Source organism: Zosterops lateralis (genome assembly GCF_965231275.1).
Source record: "Zosterops lateralis genome assembly, chromosome: Z".
Lineage (NCBI taxonomy): Eukaryota > Metazoa > Chordata > Aves > Passeriformes > Zosteropidae > Zosterops > Zosterops lateralis.
The window spans coordinates 3,499,339-3,523,779 of record NC_139800.1 but is presented as its reverse complement, the minus strand read 5'-3'; the positions used below and the strand labels follow the sequence as shown (position 1 = coordinate 3,523,779).

The 24,441-nt window shown below is 37.8% G+C and overlaps 1 protein-coding gene across 4 annotated transcripts in view; it reads left to right on the top strand.

Annotated features, from left to right (window-relative positions):
• SMARCA2 (SWI/SNF related BAF chromatin remodeling complex subunit ATPase 2) overlaps nucleotides 1–24,441 on the top strand; it is a 119,543-nt gene that overhangs the window by 30,040 nt on the left and 65,062 nt on the right. For all 4 annotated transcript variants that reach the window (XM_083884149.1, XM_083884151.1, XM_083884152.1 and 1 more), the window contains exons 4-13: nucleotides 1,804–2,133; nucleotides 2,959–3,060; nucleotides 4,539–4,788; nucleotides 9,803–9,929; nucleotides 11,170–11,343; nucleotides 11,569–11,742; nucleotides 17,543–17,717; nucleotides 21,372–21,421; nucleotides 22,966–23,096; nucleotides 23,286–23,346. In XM_083884149.1, coding sequence (XP_083740275.1) covers nucleotides 1,804–2,133; nucleotides 2,959–3,060; nucleotides 4,539–4,788; nucleotides 9,803–9,929; nucleotides 11,170–11,343; nucleotides 11,569–11,742; nucleotides 17,543–17,717; nucleotides 21,372–21,421; nucleotides 22,966–23,096; nucleotides 23,286–23,346 — 1,574 coding nt within the window. The remainder of the gene's footprint in view (nucleotides 1–1,803; nucleotides 2,134–2,958; nucleotides 3,061–4,538; nucleotides 4,789–9,802; nucleotides 9,930–11,169; nucleotides 11,344–11,568; nucleotides 11,743–17,542; nucleotides 17,718–21,371; nucleotides 21,422–22,965; nucleotides 23,097–23,285; nucleotides 23,347–24,441) is intronic.

Genomic DNA, 24,441 nt, shown 5'->3' with positions numbered 1-24,441 from the left:
GAAATGTAATAAGGGATAAGCATTACAATAAATGCCATTTTATAGTAAAAACCAGTAATGTAGTCGTATATTTTTTGGGTTTTTTTGTTGTATGATGAGTGTTTTCTTAAGTAGTGTGCTCAGCAAGAGGGATTTGTAGCTTCCCCTCTTGTCTTAAAATAATAGAGGTGAAAGTAAGTTAGTGGAAGAAGGTGATGGATACGTGGAGTAAACTTGAGCTGTTTATCATACCTTTTATCCCCAACAAGGGATGCAGAGACTATTTTTATATTGAACTAGTATATACTTCTAGTACTTCCAACTTTCTAACATCTCTGTCTTCCTTTTCTTTGAGCTTCTCCCCTCATTTTTTCTCTTGAACTGTATAACTTCTCTTATTCTTGCCAAAATCATCTTCCTTTCCTGTCATCACCATCTTTAGTTCGAGCTTGGTCTGTTTCTGTCTTGTCTGGTTTTTCCTATCGCAAATCTCCTTTTGCCCGCTCTACTTCTATCTCATTTTTCTTTTTCTTAGGCAAACTGAAACCCTTTCTTCCTTTTCCTCTGTCTTATACATTTACAACCTTTATTTAAGTTGAGCACAAATTTCAGTTCTTTGGCACACTAATCTCTTCACTTGTTTAAGTTCTAGTGACTTAGAGCTGCTTCATCACAGAAAAGTTGAGACTACTTTGAGGTTTTGTCTATGTTGCCTTCATTGAAGGGTCAGTAAGAGCAGTGAAGCCAAAGAGCAAGCAAAATTTGTTCTGTGATCTGTACTATCATGTAGATGAAATTAATGTAGTTTCACTTTGAAGTGACAGTAAAATTGGGAGAAGAGTAGATTGGGTGTCACAGTATCATCAGCTGTACCATGATCTTTGGAGTTATGACTTGTGGCTTACAAACAGGGAATATGGAGGTGAACCAGAATATTTTTAGATTTTTATTAATTTTTTTTAGACTTCTCCAATTTGTGAGAAGGTTAATCGCGTTCCACATTACCAGAGTGAAGTGAGTAAATTTTTAACCTTTTTCACTCTTGGTGGACAAAACCCCCAAAATCTAGCTGTCTTTTGTGCTTTGTGGAGCTCAAAAAATATATATATAGTAGGTGTAATTGATACTCAGAATTAAAGCTACTGCATTTTCAAGTGCTGTAATAAGATACAAGCACTGTTCATTTCAGAACTGTGATTGCTCTTGACGTAGTCCTCAGCAGCTTCTTCAGAGGGTGATTTTTGTGCTTGCAGTTGATGTTCCAAGTTGTTGAGCACCCAGATGGCAAAAGGTATTGAACATATTTCGTCTGGCTCAAACCTTTAATCTGTATAAATTAAAGAGTAAATGTATAGATTTGAATACCATTTATTTCTACTTCTGTATGTTGGTGAGTGTTGGCAAAGACAGCCTCTAGAAGTGAATGGATATTCCTTGATGTGTGTACCTCAAACTTAGGCTATTAAGCTATAAATTTGGCAGACTTCACTGCGTGTATTCCACGAAGAAACATTTTTCCATAGTTCTAGTAAACAACACTATATCCCCAGGCTTCTGTATTGTATTTCATGTTTTAGTTTGTCTTACTCCAAATATGCAGGTAATTGTTATGTTTAGGAATTATTTGATTAAATAAATGTCGTTTTTCTCACAGAAAAGCTCCCAAGGCTATCTTGATATTGCATTTTTTGTCTCTGTAGAAAATTCTACAGCTATCCTGACCTGAGAGAGACACTTTTATACTTCATGTACTGTTAAAAAATGGGATGAAATTCAGGTTCAACTAGCAGAGTGGTAATGTTACGATTCTTCTACCTGTTCTAGGTTATATGTCTCCACATCCATCTCCACTAGGAGCGCCGGAGCACGTGTCCAGTCCAATGTCTGGAGGAGGTCCAACACCACCTCAGATGACTCCCAGTCAGCCAGGACCCATCATAGCAGGAGACCCACAAGTTATGAATCAGCCCAACAGAGGGCCTTCCCCTTTCAGCCCTGCACAGCTGCATCAGCTGCGGGCTCAGATTCTGGCATACAAAATGCTGGCTAGGGGTCAGCCCTTACCAGAGAACCTCCAGCTTGCTGTCCAGGGCAAGCGGACCCTGCCTGGCATTCAGCAGCAGCAGCCACCCAGTGCCTTCAACAGGCAGTCTGGTGAGTGAATCTGTGCTAAGAATCATTGCTCAGGTAATGCTCCAGGTTCTACCTGTGATAGATTAAGAAATGGATGCTGTGCAGGGCTGTAATTTGAGACTGTATTAAGCCTGAGCAAGTGCATAAAACACATCTGTTATTAGGAGGATATTGTCAAAGCAGACTACTAATAACTGAAATAGAACTTACTTAACTGTGCTGTGTCTGACCTGATATGCTTGACAGTTTTTGAATGTTAATTGTACTTTACTGATAGCAATTCCCCTTGCATTTCTTACGGTGAATTTTCCGTCTCCTGTTGCTATGCAGGAAAGTAGATAAGTAATCTGGATGGAGTTGACTGATTATTTAAGTTATTGAAAATAAACCATGTATAGTGTGCTGTTAAGTGCAAAACACAGGGAAAAGGAAGTGTGCTTACTTTTTTCTCACAATGGTAATAGATGTAGCAAGCACATTTTGGTACTAAGAAAATTGTTATATTAAACACTCTGCAGCTGTTAAGTTTCTGAACATTTCTGTTACTGAGTTTGTGTTAGAATTGAGGGTTTAAGATGATACTGTTTTCTTAGGTTTTAATAATGTCACTGTTCATTTTGATGGATATGGCTTTCCTAGCAAGTAAGTTGGGTTTTTTTTCATGAAAAGTGATGTTAGGCATATGCATTACCTTCATCAGGTATATGTATTAGCAGTAAAAAAACACTTAAATCCTTACTTAATGAAGAAAAGTACTACTTGCCTGAACAGATAGCATGGTAGAAAACAATGATTTTTGAAATGCTTTTGTGTTTCAGCACATTTTTTTCCTCTGTCAAATTGCAGGTATTGGATTACATGCAATGAGTGGTACTGCGCCTGCGCCAGGGTCTGCACCGGGGATACCTGGACATGCAACTGCCATTACCCCTAAAACTTGGACTGAAGGTATAGTGGGGAAAAGATGTGGGGAAAAGTAAAAAAGAAAGGTAAAAAGCTGTGCAGGAAAAAAAGTATAACCTTTACCGTGTCTAAGATTTTAATCAAGGAGAGTCTGACCTTTTATTCATTTGGAAAAGACCCACATGAAATTACTGCAGTTTTTAGACAGATTGAACATGAAACACCTTTTTGCAATCAGAATGAAATGTGTAAGTTTTCTGAGGGTCATGCATAAAGCTTATTAAGTTATGTTCTGAGCGTGCTTAATTGCAGCAAGCTTGTCTTTTACCTTTGCTACTGCAAACAAAAGTTTTCAAATCATGGTAGAATTACTCTGTTTCCTTCAGTATGTTTTGTTCTTTTGGAATCAAAGTGCTTTAAAGGATTAGTGCAGCCTTTGAGATCAAATGAACACTGTAATTTTTGTCCCCCACGTGTTCAAATTTGTTTGTCATTCATTATGCAGTCATTCAACTTCCTGGATTCCCTGAGAGCTGAGGTTGCACAGAGAGTTTTGATGGGCTTGCTTTTTTTCTTTTTTATAAGCTGAAATGCAGCGTTGCTAAATACAGAATCTACAGCTTGTGCTCAAGTTCCTTTTCTGGAGTTTGATGCAGATGTGTGAATGACAAATGGTGATCTCTGTAGTTTCCAGGATGTTGGTTTTGAATCAAGGTTGATTACAAGATTGCCAGGTGTACTTTAGTTGTTTTCCGTGGCTTAAGTGACTTGCATTTCTGAAGTCACTTCTATGGCTCTTCAGACAATTAAGAGGCATCTTTATTTTAGCAATGTCTATTGTTAGTGAATTCTTGAACATCTGAATAATTGAGGACCTTGTCATAAAGCAATACTGAAGTCTATGACCCATAGTGACTGTAAATGACAGGTACTATTTTCATGTTAATTCAGGTGTTGCTTTTCAAGGTGATTAGAAAAATTAAGTTCCTGATATTTGAAATAAATACAATAATAGAGCAGAGTGAAACAAAAGCTATTTATATTTGGCAGGTATTTCTAAATACAATTGTAAAATTTTTCATATGGTTTTTAAGTTCTGATAGAGGCCTAAAATCAGAACTAGTTGTGCTTGTTGTCAGGTTGTGGTTAGATGCTTTCTTCTAATTGGTGCAAAGATAGTGAGCAGGAGGCAGAATGAGGTCTTGCATTTGCAGAAAGTCAGTTCTACAGCTGTTTTATTTCTTGTAACACTAGAATTAAAAGTCCACAGGAATAGTAAAAGAAACTACATTAATCATGAAGTTTCATGTGTTTTGTTTTTCTTTCAGCCATTTCTTGCAATGTGTGGCATAATTTGCATTTTAGTATGTCTGTTTCAAAAAAACAGAGTGTAGTCTCAGTATGCCTTTTCTGGTGATTTTGAATGTTTACCTTACCTTCATGTCTTCTCTTCAGAAAACCATCTCGATTTTCTTTCTGCTTTCCATATTTCACTTTATGAATCAATACTATTTATGTTCCAGGCCAAGCCCCAGACATGAGTGTCTCCAATGCACAACAAAAACTTCCAGCACCAGCTCCTAGTGGGAGGCCTTCCCCAGCTCCAGCTGCTGCCCAGCCTGCTGCCACCTTGCCTGGGCCCTCTGTACCACAGCCCCCACCTGGACAACCCTCACCCATTGTCCAGCTGCAGCAAAAGCAGAACCGCATCAGCCCCATCCAGAAGCCACAGGGACTGGATCCTGTTGAAATACTCCAAGAACGTGAATACAGGTAAAAGTGAATAAACGAGGTTAAAGTGATTCTTGTTTTTCATGTCCTTAAATGGAACTCCTTGCAATCAGCTACTTTTTCTAGTAGTAATAGTGTACTTTTACTAGTGGTAATAGTGTAAACAAAGTTTCTAGAGAAGGACTGTATTACCAAGAAGTACACAAACATCAAACCAAACAATTATTTAATTCTATGCCAGATTTTGAACTAGTAAAGCAAACCGTCAGTATCACTGGAAACCATTTACATTTAAAATAGGCTCAGGGGTCTTGCTGAGTTAGTGTATGACTTGGATCCTACGAACACTGAGAGTTAGGAAATTAAAATCCTTGTAGTTTACAGAGAAACCAATTTAGTGCACAAGGTTTTCAGTATTATAAACAAAGGGAAGTTAGAAGAGAACAGAGAGGGTCAAAAGGATTGAGAGTTATTAGCCACAGCAAAACCACATTTTATTAGTATGATGGATTTGTCTGGACATCCAAAGAGTGGAGAGAATAAAAAAGTCACAGATAAGATTAAAAGAAAGTGTACCAGGTAGCATGATTTTCAAAAATTGCCTTCCGAGTGTTTTGTTTAGACGTTGAAGAATATTTGTTACAAAGTATAGGGTAGAACATTTCTTTTTGAGTTATAGAAAGAGACTACTTCCCTCTTCTCATCAAGGCTATTTAACAAGACCTTGAGAGTCTGCCAGGTAGAAGGATTTTGACCTGCACCTAGTATATGTTCCTGATGATTATCAGTCAGAAGAAAGTAATTGCACTCAGAGTTACCTGTTTTTGGATTAATAATGCATCTTGCGTTGTTACTTTAAGTTTGTAGAGGAAGGTAGCCAAGAGGGATGGTGATCTCACAGAAGACTGGTTTAAAAATTTTTGCTTTAGGAAGGTAAAACAGCATGAAGCACTTTTGGGTGTGATACCATCCCCGAAATTCAGGTGTCAATTACAGAAAACGTCTTACATTTTGTGTCAGGTATTGCTTAAGTGCATTCTTATCCTCATTTCACCAGTGTGACCCATATACCCTAGGACTGAATGGCTATAACTTTCAGCATAGCCATCACTGTTTTCCAGATCTTTTCCAGAAAGCTTGTAGAACACACCATTTCATTTATTCTGACTGAAGAATTGTAGCACTAACTTCAACCAAGAATCATATGGCCAGTATGATGTAACCTTTTCTGCATCAATTAACCTCAAATTGATACTCTTCCTGTGTTTTCAGCCCTGCTGTATTGCACTGCTTGTGCCAATCTATTATGTCTTAGTATTCATAAACAGTGACAAAAAATAAAGCTGATGCCTTTACTTATTTAGGGAACCAGTTACAGATACAGCATATCTGTTAGGTTCTAAATACACTGGTGTTCTTGGCAGAGTGAGATGATGTTCAATAAGGATTCTCTAGCAAAAGGATTTTATATTTTATGGGGTTTTTTTAATCTTAGAACATAGATGTAAGCTATGTTCTATGTTGAATATTACTGGTATTTAATTTTGCTTTGAGTTCAGAATATGTAGAACTCCTGGAAGTATTTTTATTAGTTAAAACTGTAAGTAACATCAGACAAAAAGTTTTGAAAAAAACAGTTTCACAGCTTCTGTGCTTTGGATGACGCTGGATTTAGCTTTAATATAGGCATGTTTAATTCAGAAACGTATCTTCACAATTTCTTAATGAAAACGGAGCAGAAAAAAGCCAAAATAAACATCCTTATCCTGAAAACACTGAAGTTAGTGAAAGCTTTATGAAACAGTTGGCTCTTGAGATCTCACACTAAACCCTTTTAATAAAGGGGCATTATACTTTGAAAACCCTTTCAATTCCAGGTGGATCTCTGCATCCATGTGGTCCTGCATGGGATGCAGGGGCACAGCTGCCTCACCAAGGGCTGCAGGGGTATCTCTTTTTTGGTGCCTGGAGCATCTCCTGCCCCTCCTTCTCCACTGATCTGTCTGCAGAGTTGTTCCTCTCTTGTTCTCACCCTGCTCTTCTGTAGCCACAATTGCATCTGCCCAGGAACTGGTTTTTTTTGTTTTGTTTTTTTCCCCTTCTTAAATCTGCTATCACAAAGGCATTACTGTAGGTAATTTGATAGGGTTGGAAAAACCTAATATATAACTAAAAGCCATTTTTGATAGGCTCAGCCTTGACGAGTGGGGGGTCTGTCCTGGAGCTGGCTGGAATTAGCTCTGCTGGACATAGGGAAAACTTCTGGCAACTTGTCACATAAGCCAGTGCTGTAACCCTGCTTCTAGCCACACCAAGCCACACAAATCCAATACACATGTTTTTATAAAACTCTCCTTAGTGCTTTTTTCAAAGTAAAGTCCTGCTTTTTAATCTCACTGAATAGCTGTCTTAAAGATAATAATGCCTATAATTTAAAGTTGTTCTATATTATGTTGAAAGGGTTTTCCCACCTTCTCATTCTCACTGCACATTAAAAAATAATATACTTGGTAATGTCCTGCAGATTGTACATGGTTTCTTTCTGTTACCTGCAAAGCATCTTCTTAGATTTCTTCTTTACTGCATGGCGCCCATCCCAGACAGGTTTGATTGTTCAACCAAAACCTCTGCTCTTGACCCAAGTTAATGAGGAATGGGTATGCATCACTTATTTTGCAAAGAGATCTCTGTGTACATTCAGTAGCCACTTTCTACATGAAGGTAAACTGCTGAACTGCAAAGATTAATTTGTTACATCCTTTAAATGATGAGATTATATGCTTCAAGTGATTGTAATAAAAAAATCTAGGAAACTTTTTTCCTTGCATTTTCTTTACCTAACAGCTGTTAGCATTATTCCATGAAAATAGCAACAGTACAAGCAGCTGTGGTCACTTCCTTTAAAGACTGGAAGGTGGCTGTGGTGAGAGATAGCTCAAGCAGTTCTTCCATTCACTTGAGTTGGAATTCTTTAAAAATCCTACTGACTACTGAAGAAAATACTGTTACCATTACTCTATTAGTACTGTAGATGATACATATAAATAGTACTTTAGGAAAGTATGAAATTAAACTTAAAAAAAAAAGTGTGTGGTTTTTGTTTGTTTGTTTGCTTGTTTTCGTTTTGTTCATATGTAAGCCATCTGGTTGTTGTTTTCTTTATTCTTCCATGATTTTAATTACTATTTCAACTCTGTTTTGGACTTTTTTTAAACAGAAAACTGATCTGAGTTACAGTAAGAGTTTTCTGAGGTAACATCTCTGCTGACATAGAAATACTGATGTTTTTGTTCCTATTTCTTCCCTCTTAGTGGGTTATTAAATGAAGGGCCATCAACCACCAAAACATTGAGTTCAAAGGCATTGTTTGTAGCTCAGTGCATTTTAACATATGAGGGAAAAGAGCTGAAGGAAAAGTTATCCTGGATATACTAATCTGTATAATTTAATGATAAAATTTCATGTGCATTTATTTGTAATTTACTTTTTTAATAAGCTCAGTTTGAAAAAAAAATATATTAGCAGTAAAGTGGGTTTTATATGGGAGTGGACTGCATAGTGTGATGATGGGACATAAACAGGCACACTCTGTGAGCTTTGATAATGTTCAGACATATCCAAAAAAAAGAGTATTTGGATTTTTATACAAATTTTGGTGATAGAAATGTAGAGACCAGTCCAGCTTTGGCAATTGCTTGAACTTCTGTTGTGTAAACTTCTATGGCAGCAAGCACTTCTATATGTTTTATACTGGAAGGTGAAGGGGAAAAAAGCCCCAATTCTGACAGAACTAAGAAGTCAATATTTCACTTCATGTTTGTTTGGAAATGACTCTCAGAGTTAGTTATCTTAAACCATAAGATATGTCAGGGAGAACCTAACTTAACAATCCTCATGTATAGTAAGAGAAGGTACACTCATTGCTAGCATGAATGTAAAAAAAAAATAATTGCAAATATGTTCAATATTCAGTTGCTTTAATAAATTCACAACTCGAAATGTTTGGAAAGGTTGTGACTGCTCCCTTAAGGTTTCATTAAAGTAATGGAAACTGGGTTTTGGCTGTAACTGTTTTGTAGGTGATAGTTTTGGGAGACACACTGCAGCTTTTTGGGAAGGGAAGATGAGAAATAAATAGTTGTGATGAAAGATTGCATCCACATGTGGATAAGTGACAAGTAGAGCATGTTTAGAACAGCTTGGTTGCTTTTTTGTATGAATGTACACAAGTTAGTATACATCTCTGCAAGAAAGCACTTAATTCTCAAAGTTTTACATCCTTAGGTGAACTAAATGAACTTTTCTGGGCTGAAATGAGTATTTTCGGCTTTTAATGAAACTTTCTCTAGTTAAGAAATAACTCTTCTTGATTTGCTTTTCACTCAGAATGATAAACATTACTTATGTAATTCTCCTTCAAATTTTTATTATCTTAAAGACACTAATATCATTTTCTGCAGTAATGCAGCATTATATCCTATTTGTTGTTCCAGGAACTTTAGAATCCTTTTGGTAATATTAGAATTGGAAAAAATCAAGTTCTCTCTGTCTTGTCTAGTACTCCCTCTTTCTCTCTCTCTCTCTTGAATTTGCAAATCAATGAAAAATGAGCTTCTAAAGGAAGAGTGAAATTGAATTTGATTTACAGTAGAAGTTACATAGATGTGAATACTTTTTGAACAAACTTACTTTGTCAATAAAACAATAAAGTAGAATTCCAGATAATAAGGCAAGTATGGTCTATGTCATCACTAACTACACTGCATAAAAATAACACCCATCCAAGAAGCTTGAAAGCAGAATCCTGAATAATATGTGTAAAATAGAATTCCCAAGTTCATATTATAGTTTTAGTTGAAAAGACAGGCCAAGGGAGATTTTGATCATTTGACAATTTATTTTCAAAGCAGAAAAGATACCTAGTGTCATCTCTGCAAAAGCCTGTTAGTTAAGAAAAAAACATGTAAATGCCTGAATTAAACTGTTTTTACTATATATTTTTAGTAATGCCTTTCAGATTTCTCGTGGTGTCTTACCCAGTTTTCTGGTTTTGTAGGCTCCAGGCTCGAATTGCTCACAGAATCCAGGAACTGGAGAACCTTCCTGGTTCTCTGCCCCCTGACCTGCGAACCAAAGCTACAGTGGAGTTGAAAGCACTTAGGTTACTGAATTTCCAGCGCCAGGTAATCCCATTTACTTGGGGAAAATTTTAATAGTGGTCACAAGCAAATATGTTCATGCAGGAAAGAGTAAAGTAGGAAAGGATTTTGCAAAGAGATAGTGCAAAGTGTAAGCAGATCCTGCATGACAGCGGACATAACCAAGAAACAAGTATGGAAATGTTAGATTTTATTTTATTTTGGTAATAAAAATGTGTAGCATTATCTTCCAGTCTAGAATGTGTCCATAGAGCTGTGTCTTGGCATCGGTACAAAGACAAAAACAATTGCTGGACAGATTGCAAATTGATTTTCAGCACAGGTCTTCTCAACAGATACCTCCTTCTGGACATACTTAATATTTCCACAATTCCCTTTGTTTTGATAAAAACTGCATGTTGGTGTTTTGTGCATTTTTTCTCTCTGAATTGTTTTTGGGATTTCTGCTGTGGCAAAGACTTTGAAAATGAAACATAGGAGGATCATATGAAACATAGGAGGAAACATAAGATTTAAGTTGAATGTTGAGTGCCTGTATCAGCAAATTATTTTCAGAAAAGGAATCATACTGCCAGACTGTTACAGGCCTCTTGCCATTGGGGTTTACCGCTAGTTTGGAAGAACAAAGATGCAATTTGGCAGGTCAAGCAAAATATTTCCTGACAAAAGCCTTGGCAGGAGTTGTGCCATGGTGTCCAAGTCTTCCTTCCTTTCTACTCTTGGCACTCCTTTGTAATGAAGCTTTGTCAGAGGTTAGATAAAAAGCAGCAGGCTCTCCCCGCTCTCCTGCTGGGACTGTGGCAATACTGTTCCAAGCTCTTAACATTTACCTATCTCACCTGTCTTTTGTACAGCTGGCAATGAAACAAGTTGTCAGTTATGTTCAGGTCCAGCACTAGAAAGTCCATTATGTATGTGGTTCATTTGTGTTTTATTTTGATGGTGTAACATCTTGGCTGGCCCCTTTTACTGCAGCAGGACAATTGTTACCAGGATCTTGTAAAGAGGGAAAAAATTATGATTAAATGTAATTAACACTTCTGAACATTCTGTGAAGGTTTAAGATTTGTTTAGGGTAACAGATGTAGCTGTTGCAACTGTATCAATGCGCATCTTTTTAAAGCTATAATGAAAAGAGGAAGCTGGGGTATATTTTGAGCCGTTTGCTTTTTTACTCTACCATAGCAGTGTTTAAAGTAGTTTCGTTAAGAGCTCTTCCATTTTTTTGAGTGTCTGTCCTTTTCCGCCCTCCCTCCACTGGTAGCTAAGGCAAGAGGTGGTGGCCTGCATGCGCCGTGACACGACCCTGGAGACAGCCCTGAACTCCAAAGCCTACAAACGGAGCAAGCGCCAGACCCTGAGAGAGGCTCGCATGACAGAAAAGCTTGAAAAGCAGCAGAAGATAGAACAGGAGAGGAAGCGTAGGCAGAAGCACCAGGTATTTTAACTTATTAGGTGTTTGCCCCATGACAGAAATGCAGCTTGTTTTGCTGTGCAGATCTTCTATTTTACATATTTTATTTACCTTCAGAGTTTTTCTGATTAAAAAAACTCCAAATGGTGTGGTAAGTAATTGGAAGACTTTAAGATTAGAGCTCCTGCATTCCTGATTTGAGATCCTTGCTATGTAAGAGTGCCTGCACTAATTTGATTCTCTTTCTAGGAATACCTGAACAGCATATTGCAGCATGCTAAAGATTTTAAAGAGTACCACCGGTCAGTCGCTGGAAAAATTCAGAAACTTTCTAAAGCTGTGGCAACTTGGCATGCCAACACTGAACGTGAGCAGAAAAAAGAAACTGAGAGAATTGAGAAAGAAAGAATGAGGAGACTAATGGTAAGGAGTAGAGAAAGGAATATGATTCTTTTAGTTATGTACTATATCCTTTTAATATGCTTATAAACTATCTCAGCCACTCCCGTGTTTCCTTTGCTAAGTACTTGGTAATGAAAAAAGTGTAAATCCAATACTACTACATTTTACTATGTATGGTTCTGTTAATTGTAGAGTGATACTATTGAATTTAACCTATAGCTCCTTCTTTTCTAAGGTTTTTTATAGGAATATTTTTTTTACTAGCATGAAAACTTGGCACAGCCACTTCTGAATAACAGCAACTTAATCTTATTAACTTCATTTATTAACAATTTTGTATAATTGCAGGGCTGTTGGTCCATTTTACAAATAACAAGCTTTGGTTTATTTTTAGGTTTATAGTTTTGAAGATATCAGATGACTAACTTGTTTACACTGTTACTCCACAACTTTTACATACAGTTGATTCCACATATGAAAGTACCTGACCAATAGCAGCAATGCATGTATTTTGAGAATGAATAGCAGTCAGTTCTACCCATTTAAGTGTCCATATCATACTCCTTACCATTTCATGGTTTTTCCTTCCCTATACCCTCACAATATCAGCTGTATCATTCTAAGAACAGAGTAAAATGGGTTTTTGTATAATCATGTCTCTTCAGAATGCTGTGGAACCAGTCAGGGGGCTGCCTACATTTCAGGAGTTAAAATAACTCTGGAATTCAAAGCGTAGACAGATCAGTGCATATGTGCAAGTATGGCAGTGACTTTGTGTAGAAAAAACTCTTCAATACATTGGTTAACTCTATCTTAACATTTTATTATCATTTCACCAACACAGTATGAAAGGAAACTGACAAGTTTACTTTGCAACTTGCTGGCAAAAAGCAGTATGTATCTAATACAGGTGCAGATGTAAGCACTGGTTTCTGTCCAAAATCTATCCCCACCATGAATGTGGGCTGAACAGTTTGTTTTAAAAATCACAAAGTGAAATGCAGAAAAGTTTAGATCTGACAGTGGTAGGAACTTGGAAATGAAAGTTTGTGTAAAGTGGAAATTATTAGCATTTCTTAAAATTATGTAGTAATCAGTATTAGAGAGCTTTTTTCTATTTGGAGACAATCATCAGCAGTTTGTCTAACCAGGCTTGGAAAAATGTTAATTATTAGCAAAAAAGGAACTGATTTTAAATAAAAGCAGTATTGGCATTTGGGAAGTATTGTATGTTGTGAGGTTCAGCTTATGTCAGATTGAACATGCAGTGTGATAAGTAATGAAGATGTCCACTGCTGAAAATTAGGAAGTAGATTTGAGTGTCCAGAAATGGAACAGGATACCAATGCTTCCAGATTATCAATGCTACCTCACCAAGACTGGTGAAGCTTTTACCATACATGCAGAATTTCACAGGCACTTTCAGTTTAGGGTTTTGCACCTACTGCTGAATTAAACCCTTCTGCAAAACCAATCTCTGTGTTTTGTTAATGGGGTTACTTGGCCTATTTAGTTTTAGTCCAGTTCTGGTAAATTTGGAATTCGCAGATGTGTACTAGTGGGTTTTTTTTAAAACATCATCTCCTCTCACATGCTTGCCATGGTCTGTGAAAATGTGCTGTGTCTAAAACTTTGTGCAGATCTTTTCAGGAATGCTGAATTCATTCCACAAATTTCCCTTCATTTTCTATGATTGGAAATGGTGGTTTTGTCACAGCTCATTAGGAGTACTATATATATCGTGCAAAAATGGGCATTGGTATGAGTTAAAAAGATACTGTCAAGACAAGCTTAAATGTGTAGAGGAAGTACCTTGGCTAGATTACACAGACTTTGTATTCAGTAATGTTAGAAGCATTAAAAAAAATTATAATGATAATTCATTTTTCCTGAAAACTTGGGCTTTGATCCTTGTAATTTTGGTGGGTTGAACATAACAATGGAATTTTGCAAGGAGTTTTGCAAGTTCAATTTGAACATTATAGCTATTCTTTCTAACTGTATTCATTTCTGGTGTCTCTAGAAAAGCAGGAGACCTCCCAGAGTTCTGTATTTTAATGTAATCATCTTTAAAGTATTCCTTACTCATGTTTGGTTTTATAAGTCACTGTGTACTTCCTTAATTTGTTGTTTCAGCCAAAATTGAGACAGGCACCTCTGCTGCTTTTTCGTATTTTTCTGACATTCTGTATTACATCCTCGCAGCACATGAAAATAGTATTCATTTTCTGTCCAACACACTTGCGCAGTATGACAAGGATGCAGAAGTTGTCAGGATGACTCAGAGATAGGGTTTATCTGGTGAATCCTGTTTCTGATAGTGAACTCTATCAGAGATGAAATAAAACCAGAGTAGAACAGTGATACATAAATCTGATTTTTGAAAAAAATTCACATGACGTCCAGAAGGAAAGGTTCTGTATTAATACTGGAAAAAGGACTAAATGCAATTTTATGTCCAGCTGCTATGTTCTTACCCTCGGTGATGAAGTGCCTGCATTTCATGTCTTTGAAAAGTCATTTCTGTAGGAGACTTACCATCTCTGCTTCAGAACATTCAATATGCCTAATCACAGAAATCATAGAATGACTAGGTTCGAAAAGACTTTCAAGATCATCAAGTGTAACCCAGCCCTAACACCTCAACTAAACCATGGCACTGCGTGCCACATCCAGTCTTTGTTTAAACACATCCAGTGATGGTGAATCCTCCACCTCCCTGGGCAGACCATTCCAGTACTTTATCACCCTTTCCATAAAAAACTTTTTCCTAGTTTCCAACCTATATTTCCCTTGGCCCAGCTTGAGACTATGTCCTGTCGTTCTGTCAGTTGCTTCCTGGAGAAAGGGACCAACCCCCACCTGAGCACAACCACCTTTCAGGGAGTTGTAGAGAGTGATCAGGTCACCTCTGAGTCTCCTTTTCTCCAGGCTAAACAACCCCAGCTCCCTCAGTCTTTCCTCACAGGGTTTGTGTTCCCAGCCCCTCACCAGCCTTGTTGTCGCCTCTGGATGCGCTCAAGTGTCTGAATGTCCTTCCTAAACTGAGGGGCCAGAACTGGACACAGCACTCAAGGTGTGGCCTCACCAGTGCCCAGTACAGGGGAGGAATGACCTCCCTGCTCCTGCTGGACACACCATTCCTGATACAGGCCAGGAGCCTTTGGCCTTCTTGGCCACCAGGTCACACTGCTGGCTCATGTTCATGGCTGTCACCAGCACCCCCAGGTCCCTTTCTGCCTGGGCACTGTCCAGCCACACCATCTCCAGTCTAGTGCATTGCAGAGGGTTATTGTGGCCAAAATGCAGGACTCAGCATTTGGACTTACTAAATGTCATCCTATTGGACTCTGTCCATCCATCCAACCATTCCAGGTCTCTCTGCAGAGCCCTCCTACTTTCCAGTAGATCAACACGTGCTCCCAGCTTAGTGTCATCTGCAAATTTACTGATGAAAGCCTCAATCCCCTCATTCATGTAAAGATATTGAACAGAGCTGGTCCCAGCACAGAGTCCTGAGGAACACCACTGGTGACTGTCCCCAGCTGGATGCAGCACCATTCCCCACCACTCTCTGGGCCCAGCCATGCAGCCAGTTCCTCACTCAGCAGAGAGTGCTCCTGTCCAAGCCCCGGGCTGCCAGCTTTTCCAGGAATGTGCTGTGGGATACAGTGTCAAAGGCTTTGCTGAAGTCCAGACAACATCCACAGCCCTTCCTGCATCTACCAGGCAAGTCAGCTGGTCATAAAAGGAGACCAGGTTGGTCAGACATGACCTACCCCTCCTAAACCCGTGCTGGCTGGTCTGACACCCTGGCCATGCTCTAAATGCTGTGTGATGACACTCAGTATAAACTGCTCCATGACTTTACCGGGTACTGAGGTCAGGCTGACTGGCATATATCTAGCAGGATCCTCCCTCCCACCCTTCTTGTGAATGGGTGACACACTGGCCAGCTTCCAGTCACCTGGAACCTCAACCAGTGAGCCAGGACTGTTGGGAAATGATGGAGAGCAGCTTTGTCACCTCATCTGCCAACTCCCTCATCACCCTGGGATGGGTCCCATCTGGTCCCATAATGTAGCATTGATTTTTTTTTTTTTTCCTCCATTGCTGGTCATAACTACTGCAGATTTTTCCAGTCATTAGTCTATGAGAGTAGAAAATGTGTAGAATCATGGAATCTATGTCTCAGAGTCACTCAGCCTGTCAGGGAGCTCTCTAGTTGAACCATGTTCCAGAAGTGTTTACAATAAGTTCAAAACAGGTTGTTCAAGACTTTTTTCAATCCTGTCTTGAAAACCTCTAACGTCAGAAATGACACAGCTTCTATGCCTGCTCAGGTCCTTCTGAAGTGCACCCCAGTCCTTGAGCATATTGACAGATACCCCCCAGTTTCATGTCCTCTTCGGACTTGACTGAAGTGCTGTCCCTCCCTTCCTCTATGTCACCGATTGACATGTTAAATACCACATGACACAGGATAGACTCCTGTGATATGGCTCTTCATACTGTCCTCACATAAAGTGTGCTTCTCTGACATGTTGCAGTGAGGGATTTTGGGTGTGTTGGGAGATGACAATTTGAGCAGGACCCAGAAATTTGCACTTGCAGACCAGAAAGCCAGCTGTGTCTCGGACTACATCGAAAGCTGAGGCCAGTGGTGTAGCAAAGTGCCATTATGAAAAGGCCAAGTGACAGGCTCTGCCCTTGGCTCACAACAACTCCGGGCAGGGCCACAGGCTGGGGCAGAGGGGCTGGAAAGCTGCCCACAGGAGAAGGACCTGGAGGTGCTGGTGACAGTGACTGAACAGGAGCCAGCAGTGCCCAGGTGGCCAAGAAGGCCAATGGGATCCTGGGCTGTAGCAGCAATGGTGTGGGCAGCAGGAGCAGGGCAGGGATTGTCCTCCTGTACTTGGTGCTGGCGAGGCTGCACCTCAAATCCTCTGCACAGTTTTGCAGCCCCACTCTGAGAAAGAAACTGAGGTGCTGGAGCATGTCCAGAGAAGGGCAGTGGAGCTGGGGAAAGGTCAGTCCTGTGAGGAGCAGCTGAGGGAGCTGGGGTTGCTTAGGCTGGAGAAAAGGAGGCTCAGGGGAGCCCTCATTGCACTGTACTGCCATCTGAAAGGGGGTAGTAACAAGGTGGTGGTTGGTTTCTTTTCCCAGGTAGCAAGCAATAGGACAATCAGAAATGGTCTCAAGTTGTGCCGGGGAAAGTTCAGATCAGATTTTACATCAAAGAAAGGTTTTACTTCACTGGAAGGGTTGTCAAGCATTGAAACAGGCTGGCTGGGGAAGTTCAGAAAACATGTCAATGTGGTGCTTGATGACGTGGTTTACTGGGGGACCTGACGGTGTCGAGCTGATGGTTGGACTTGGTACCTTTGGGGTCTTCCAACCTTAATAATGATTCTGTGGTTCTGTGAAAGTATGGTTAGAGCAGGTATTAGGAACAAATGCTTTACTCTGAGAGTAGTGAGGCACTAGAATGGGTTGTGGATGCCCCATGCCCAGAAATGTTAAAGGCCAAGTTGGATCTGATTTTGAGCAATGTGGTCTAGTGGGGGATATCTCTACCATGACTGGGGAGTTTGAACTATATGATCTTTAAGGTGCCTGCCAAGCCCTTTGATGCTGTGACATATTGATACAAATACATGATTCTCTGGGCCTGATCATCCAGCAAGCTCTTTACCTGTGTAGCTGCCCCTCTGTGCAGACCATAATGACCTAAGATAACACTTTGTTACTGACACAGTAGTTGGATGGCACACATTCACTGTCATTTCTGTCACGACTGACGTGTCTTTTGTGTTCCTAGGCTGAAGATGAAGAGGGCTACCGTAAACTGATTGATCAGAAGAAGGACAGACGCCTGGCCTACCTGTTGCAGCAGACAGATGAGTATGTGGCCAACTTGACTAACCTGGTGTGGGAGCACAAACAGGCACAAGCAGCCAAAGAGAAGAAGAAGCGGAGGAGAAGAAAGAAGGCAAGTAGTTGCAGCTGATATTTTTAAGCCATTTCTTCTTCAAATCCAATTTAAATGTTGATAAATGTGGTGGAGCCCGATTGTCATACACATACCAGTGTCTAAAAACATCTGCGTCACCAAATTCGCAATGCTGAGGGAACTCATTTCTTTTTATATTGAAATATAGACATATGCTTTTATTATCTCAAAAGAAGGTGATAAGGAGGCAGGATTATAAAATTCTCAGCTGTTGATATCCTTATAACACTATGAGGATATTATGAGCACTAACTTGCTCATAAACTTTGTACAGGTAAAATGGGGACAGATGTGTAAATCAGGATTGATGTACCCAAAAGGAGTGCAATGTATCGAAAATGCATTCTGTAAAGAAGATGGTAAGAGTCTGGTTTGTGTAGCTGTCCCATCAAGGGCAGTTGTTGTAGACTTCCATATTATACACTTGGCTCAGTCCATTTTGTAAGGACCATTGAAAATGGCTAAGAAACTTGGCTGGGTTTATTATAGTAAAGTGGCTATTTTGCCAGTAATATTGTTCATTGTGCATTTTTAGCCTTTAATTAAAACTATACAAGATCAGTCTCCTTCATATGAAATGTTTTACCCTGCAAGAGAAAGTTGTCGAAATTGAACAGTGCAATTCGCAAAAAAATAATTTCATGTGTGGAATAGTGATTAAGAAATGATTTGTGATTTCTTACCACCTCAGAGTACCTTTCATCTCTTGCAGAGTGTGTAAGAGGATTTTTATAATCCATTTCCATGCCTGGTTTGCTACTAATTACTGCTACAAATACAGGCATTATCTTTACAGCATTTATTACTGGAAATATGCTAAAAACAACCAGTATAGAAAAAATACTGATCTTGGACACTAATGGCCTAAAAAATAGTACAGGTTTTCTCCTGCTCTCAAAAAAACCTCTGTTCCTGAGAGTATGTTCTTGACATAGGAACAATCACCTGTCTACAGAATGAAGATGTAATTTGGATGGTGTTCTTGGCCTGTATTACCAGTGACAACAGGGCTGATTTAATGTATATAATACACAGTAGAGATAATCACTATTGAGACACCATGTGGAATAATTGCATTGCTTTAATAATGTAAATAAATACACATTCCTTTAACTGTCCACATATGTGATATATTTCTCTTTTTGTGTCAGTTTAGGCAAAGTAGGCAGGAGAAAGAGGGTTCTCTTCTGGCCATGTCAGTAAAGACAAAATTTTCTGTTCCTGAAGTTGAAAGAAAACATGTCCTGTAAATATTCAGTGTTCATATATATACCACCCTAAAACCTAAGGGAAGGTTAGCAAAAAAAAACCAAAAACAAAAAACAAACAAACAAACAAAAAAACCTGTCTTGATCATCTGTATCATTTTCTCTGTAATTAACTTATTTCCAGCAATCTTTTTTGCTCGTCACTTAAGGAAGTAGGAGTTTACACAAATACTTCTCTTTATTTGAATCCAGAATTCTATGAGTTTGTCATAGCGTGGTTGTGGAAGGCATTGCAATGAGTGGGCACTGTGTCTTTTTTCCAAGTCCTACGCTTTGAGTTCTTAGGATTTTATGTTTTGTAGTCCATAATAAGGTTTAGTATACTAATACCTGTAGTTAACGTTTTGTACTTACAGGAAAATGAGAAGAGACAATTCTTAGGATTTTCTCCTAGAAATGGTAGCAAGGAAGTAAATGGTGAAGAAATAATCTTTGCCAGACTTGTTATAGAATACCCAAGTGAACCTTAGGTTCTCAGTAGAAAACAATCTGAATATTACTCCAGTCTTCCTCTGGGATACAGTTTCATCTTCATCTATCTTCATGATAGATTTTTTCTTTCTTTCACATTCCCCTATTTGTGTTTTCTGTCTCTAGCTTCCTACTGTAGTTATGGTTGAGAAAAAATATTCCATATGAAATTTTCATCTGATAGGCTAGTTCAAATTGCTGTGCAGCTTTTCACTTTATTTTTACTAGTTTTTCCTGTCATTATGCAGAGAATTAACAAAATGTGCCTTACTACTTTTTAGTATTGAGATTTCCCCAGTTCAAGGATTAAGTTGTCAATATTAAAGATCTGTTTGCATGGTCCGGAATAAAAGTGCCAGATGTGTATCATTATTTACACTTATTTTCTTTTTAATATGTTCTTCTAATTTCCAAAATTGTTTTTAACTGTAGGTTATAAATGTGCTCACACAGATTATGTTTTTTACACAGTGAACAGCACTGATGCTCACTGCTTTCCTGTTATTAGAGCTGTAAGGTTTTTTTCCATTGCCTGTAGCTAAGCTATAACAATCTTTATGCATTAGACAGCATTCTGTAGTGTAGAGGAATGGATCCCAGCCCTGGTTCATCCAGGGAAAAAGTATCCTTAGTCAATGTATTCAGCCAAGACTAGATACGTGTTTTCATAAATTATCCTGCCCTTTGTTTATTTAAGATCTTCACTTCTGGTACAGTTCCTCTCATTGTCAGTAGTCATACCTGCTGCCCAGGAATGCTGAACAGGCAGCCTTGAATTTTTTATTGTTGTTCCTAGTAAGCATCAGCTGCTGCATGTTCATTTCAAGTATGTGCTTCAGATAATGGAATTTAATGGCAAAGAAGAAGGCTGAAGTACAATCTGAAGCAGATATTAAGGATTATATCAATATTGAGAAGTGTAGCTATTCCTCAAGTATACTTCTTAAACAAAAAAAGGAATAGCTTGATGGACTATATTTATCACACACTTGATTGATACTTGGAAGCTTTTTATCTCTAAAATACAGTTTAAGAAATCATTTCTTGTTGTTAGTCTATTCTCTTTACAGTAGTATCTAAAGTAATATTTTGCTATAGTACTGCAAACTCAGCAGTGTAATATAAGAACAAGCTGTAAAATGTCCTTTTTTGCTCAGAATTGTTTAGGAAAGTTTGAATGCAGAAGCAAACTGTATGTCTTTAATTTTTCCTCATACTGAGTTGACATTTTTAAGTAAGATAAATGAAGATAAGCCTTGAGGAATGTACTGTCTCTCAGGTTGTTGCCTGGGGAGAAAAAAAAATCCACCTTTCTCCAGTGGAGAACTCCAGGGTTCCTTTTGCTTCTAATTTGAGTAAGCTCTACACATGATTGAAATAATACAAAGACCTCCAAAAATACTCCTTGTAGTTAGTTGTCAGACCAGAAAACCCAAAAATACCTACCCAAGATAAAAGTGAATATACATCATGTATCTGTGATGCCTGCTGACACCTTTAAAATGGAGATTAAAGCAGTTGAGAGGAAATTAATAGTAAATCATGTGAAAATAATTTATTATTGTATTTGCATTAGAATGGCCTATAAGAAACTGAGCTTTAGGTCTGAACCAGAAGTCAAGTGGGTCAGCCACTTCTTATATACGGGTTTATATCCTTGACTGAGGTGAGTAGGTACCCTCCTTACATTAGTAAATGCTTTTTTTGTGTTAATTGTTCTGGGCCTGTTTCTGTCTATATCCATCTTCACCTTCAATAACATGAATCTCATGCTGTTCATAAATAAGTGAAACATATTCATGATCCAAAGTGTTTATATCCTATAAATTATTCTTTCTGTACTTGTAATCTGAAGTAAAATACATAGTATTTATCACTTCTTCATTTGTTGCAGAAAGCTGAAGAAAATGCAGAAGGAATGTCATCTGGTCTTGGTCCTGATGGAGAGGTATGAATTCTTACAAAGTGTTCATTTTTTTCTTCTTGTTGGTATTTGGTTTAAAAAAAAAACAAACTTCCTACTCTGGATTGTGTGTCATGGCTGTAACTTTAGAAAGAGTTATGACAACTGTTCTAGGAGCTGTTGTTTATAATCAGAAATAATAATTACCTAGGTTAACATTTATGTAGCCTCTCACTATTCCTAAAATTGAAGACTGAAATGAAAAGTGTATTGAATCTATCACGGAGTATGATGAAGTCTACCTCTCAGTTTTTTAATGTGCTTACAAGAAATATTTTCCTTGCAGTCTGTATATAGACAACTTACTTTCTAGTTTGAGCTCATAAAGACCATATAGTCCATGTTCCCATCTTTATAAAAAATATATTATTGACATTGCGTATAATTACCTTTCAGTCACAGGACAGAGTGCAATGTTATGATAGATTAAGACATCTGAAAGTTCTTTCTTCCTCAGAAACAAATAGAAATGAGTAATTTATCTGGGTCATTCTTCAGATAATACTGTTCATTCAGTAGCAGAGCATATGCTGCCTCATTCAGAGCTCTTCCCTGAGTGCAATTTTTGTATTCCACTTCATTTTAATATAAAGACTTTATATAGACTTCTTATATAAAGACTTTCAGATTGTGTTTATTGTTTTACTTCTGCTCGTTTTTGTACTTGAAAGTGATATTTCTGCTAATATAGTAAGAGTTATAGCAAAATAATGTAATATATTTGTATTTGCACAAGAAAAATGCACGTGACATCCTTGTAACTTCAGTATTAATGGAGATTGGCTAAGTTTTGTACTCTGTCAGTCACTGTATTTAGAACTGTTCAGAATTAGTTTTTTTTGCTCATGTATATCTATTTGGAAAATATTCATAGGTAGGAACAGTATTAAAAGGCAAAAAATTTTTGAAGTGAAAAAATAAGTGATTAAACAGGACAAAGAAATAACACAAAGAGTGATTATGCTATTCTAGTTTTGTTACAACACAGGTAAGTAAGAGATTTTTTTCTTACAGGTGCTTGATCAGCTTAGTTGAAGAAGTTAGGACAGTAAATCTTTCAAAAAGGCCTTTACTTGAATTGTAATCTAACTGAATTGTTTTATTCTTGTTTCTCAAAAAAAAAAAAAAAAAAAAAAAAAAAAAAGGCTGTAAGGTCACTGTATGTTTTTTGTTACAGATGTCTGTTGGTATAAATAGCAGGATTAAATGCCTGTAAGAATACATACCTTGTGTCTTGATTTGCAAAAACCAATGGTTTATTATTTTTCATGCTATTCTTGTTAATTTACTTGGGATACTGGGATATAATTGTGGATGTCACATAGAATATGTTGCACACAGAAATACTGTGACTCAGTGTTTGCTTAGTGGGAAAGTGTGGCATCTAGTAACAACACTTCCAGTGAAGTTCAGAAACTTCCAGTTTGTTCAGAACTGGATTTTTTATAGTGCTACTAGTTCTTTTTATTATATATGAGAAGCATGAAGTTCAATTGCCTCATAGTGTAACATTTCACTTGAATTTTTAGCCCATAGATGAGAGCAGTCAGATGAGTGACCTTCCAGTCAAAGTGACTCACACTGAGACAGGCAAAGTTCTGCTTGGACCAGAAGCACCCAAAGCAAGTCAGCTGGATGCTTGGCTGGAAATGAACCCTGGGTAAGTAGTTAGTATACCTAGTAGACTGGTTTTTTCTATTTGCATTGGTATTTTTCGCATTATACTTTCTTGTTCACCAATTCTATTCTTGTTTGTATTTATTGTATGTAAGCTGAATAGGAGATGTGTTGAACTTGTTACCTCCTCCTTTTAATTGTAATACACAATCTTTCTGTCATTTTTGTACAGCTATGAAGTTGCTCCCAGATCAGATAGTGAAGATGAAAGTGGCTCTGAATATGAGGAGGAGGTATGTATCTTTAAAAAGAAGTATTGTGACAATACAGTAAAAAACAAGTACTTACTTCATATTTCATTTTCCCCTTCTTCATAATGAAGATAGGGGAAGTGATAGCAGATGTGCAGATGCTTTAAGGCTAATACAGGAAAATGGATTGATTCTGTAATTCTTGATTTATAGCAGTTGTTCTTTATATACATTGTAAATGCCTAGCTGGTAATTGTGGTTAGGAAGAATAAATATTTTACTCTGATTATTAAGAGTATTGAACCAGAGAATTAAGCAGGTTCCTGTTTTAAATACATCTCAGAAAATGCTGCATTGTGGCTTTGTGCTGAATGAAATTAACAACTTCAAAGTTTATGCGTTGAAAGTTTTATGGGCAATAAAATAACATGGTAACTACTTATATATTATGTTTAATAAAATGTTATGGATTATGCCAGGGATTTATATTCAGACTTCGCAGGGTAGGCTTACTTGGTTCAGTATTTGGATGGTGATTTAAATACTGTTATTACAAAAATTCTAAAAAGAATCTTATAATTAACCCACACAAAGATCTCAGCCTTGCAGGGTCATCATAATACATACTATTAATAATGAATAGTGTGATACTTGCATAGCATTTTCAGATCAGTAATTTCTAAAGGAGAACAGAAGTGAGGAATAGATAGAGAAGGACCATGTTCAATCATCAGCCTGGTAGCAGAACTGGGTATAGTACTCAGATCTTCTGAGTTCAGCAGCCTTTACATTACTAGAGCAAACAACCACTGGAACTGACTGGACTGTATGATGTTATGGTGTGTCTTTGTAGGAGTAATTTCTGGAAGTGTAATTCTACACATCTGTTAGTATTAAGGTAGGAGAGAAAGGCCTGATACCTCTCAGATTTTAAAATCTCAATGAGATTTTAAGTTGTTTGCTATCTGCTGCAACTGTAACCAAAAGACAAGTTATTTCAAAAAGAGTAAAAATAACTGTTTTTAAAAACAAATAAATTAGAGGCCTAAATAAGAAGTACTTGGCAGGTTTTAAAGCCTTACTAATTTATCACACATCTAGAATACAACATAAAAAGACACATGGTATTGGAATACT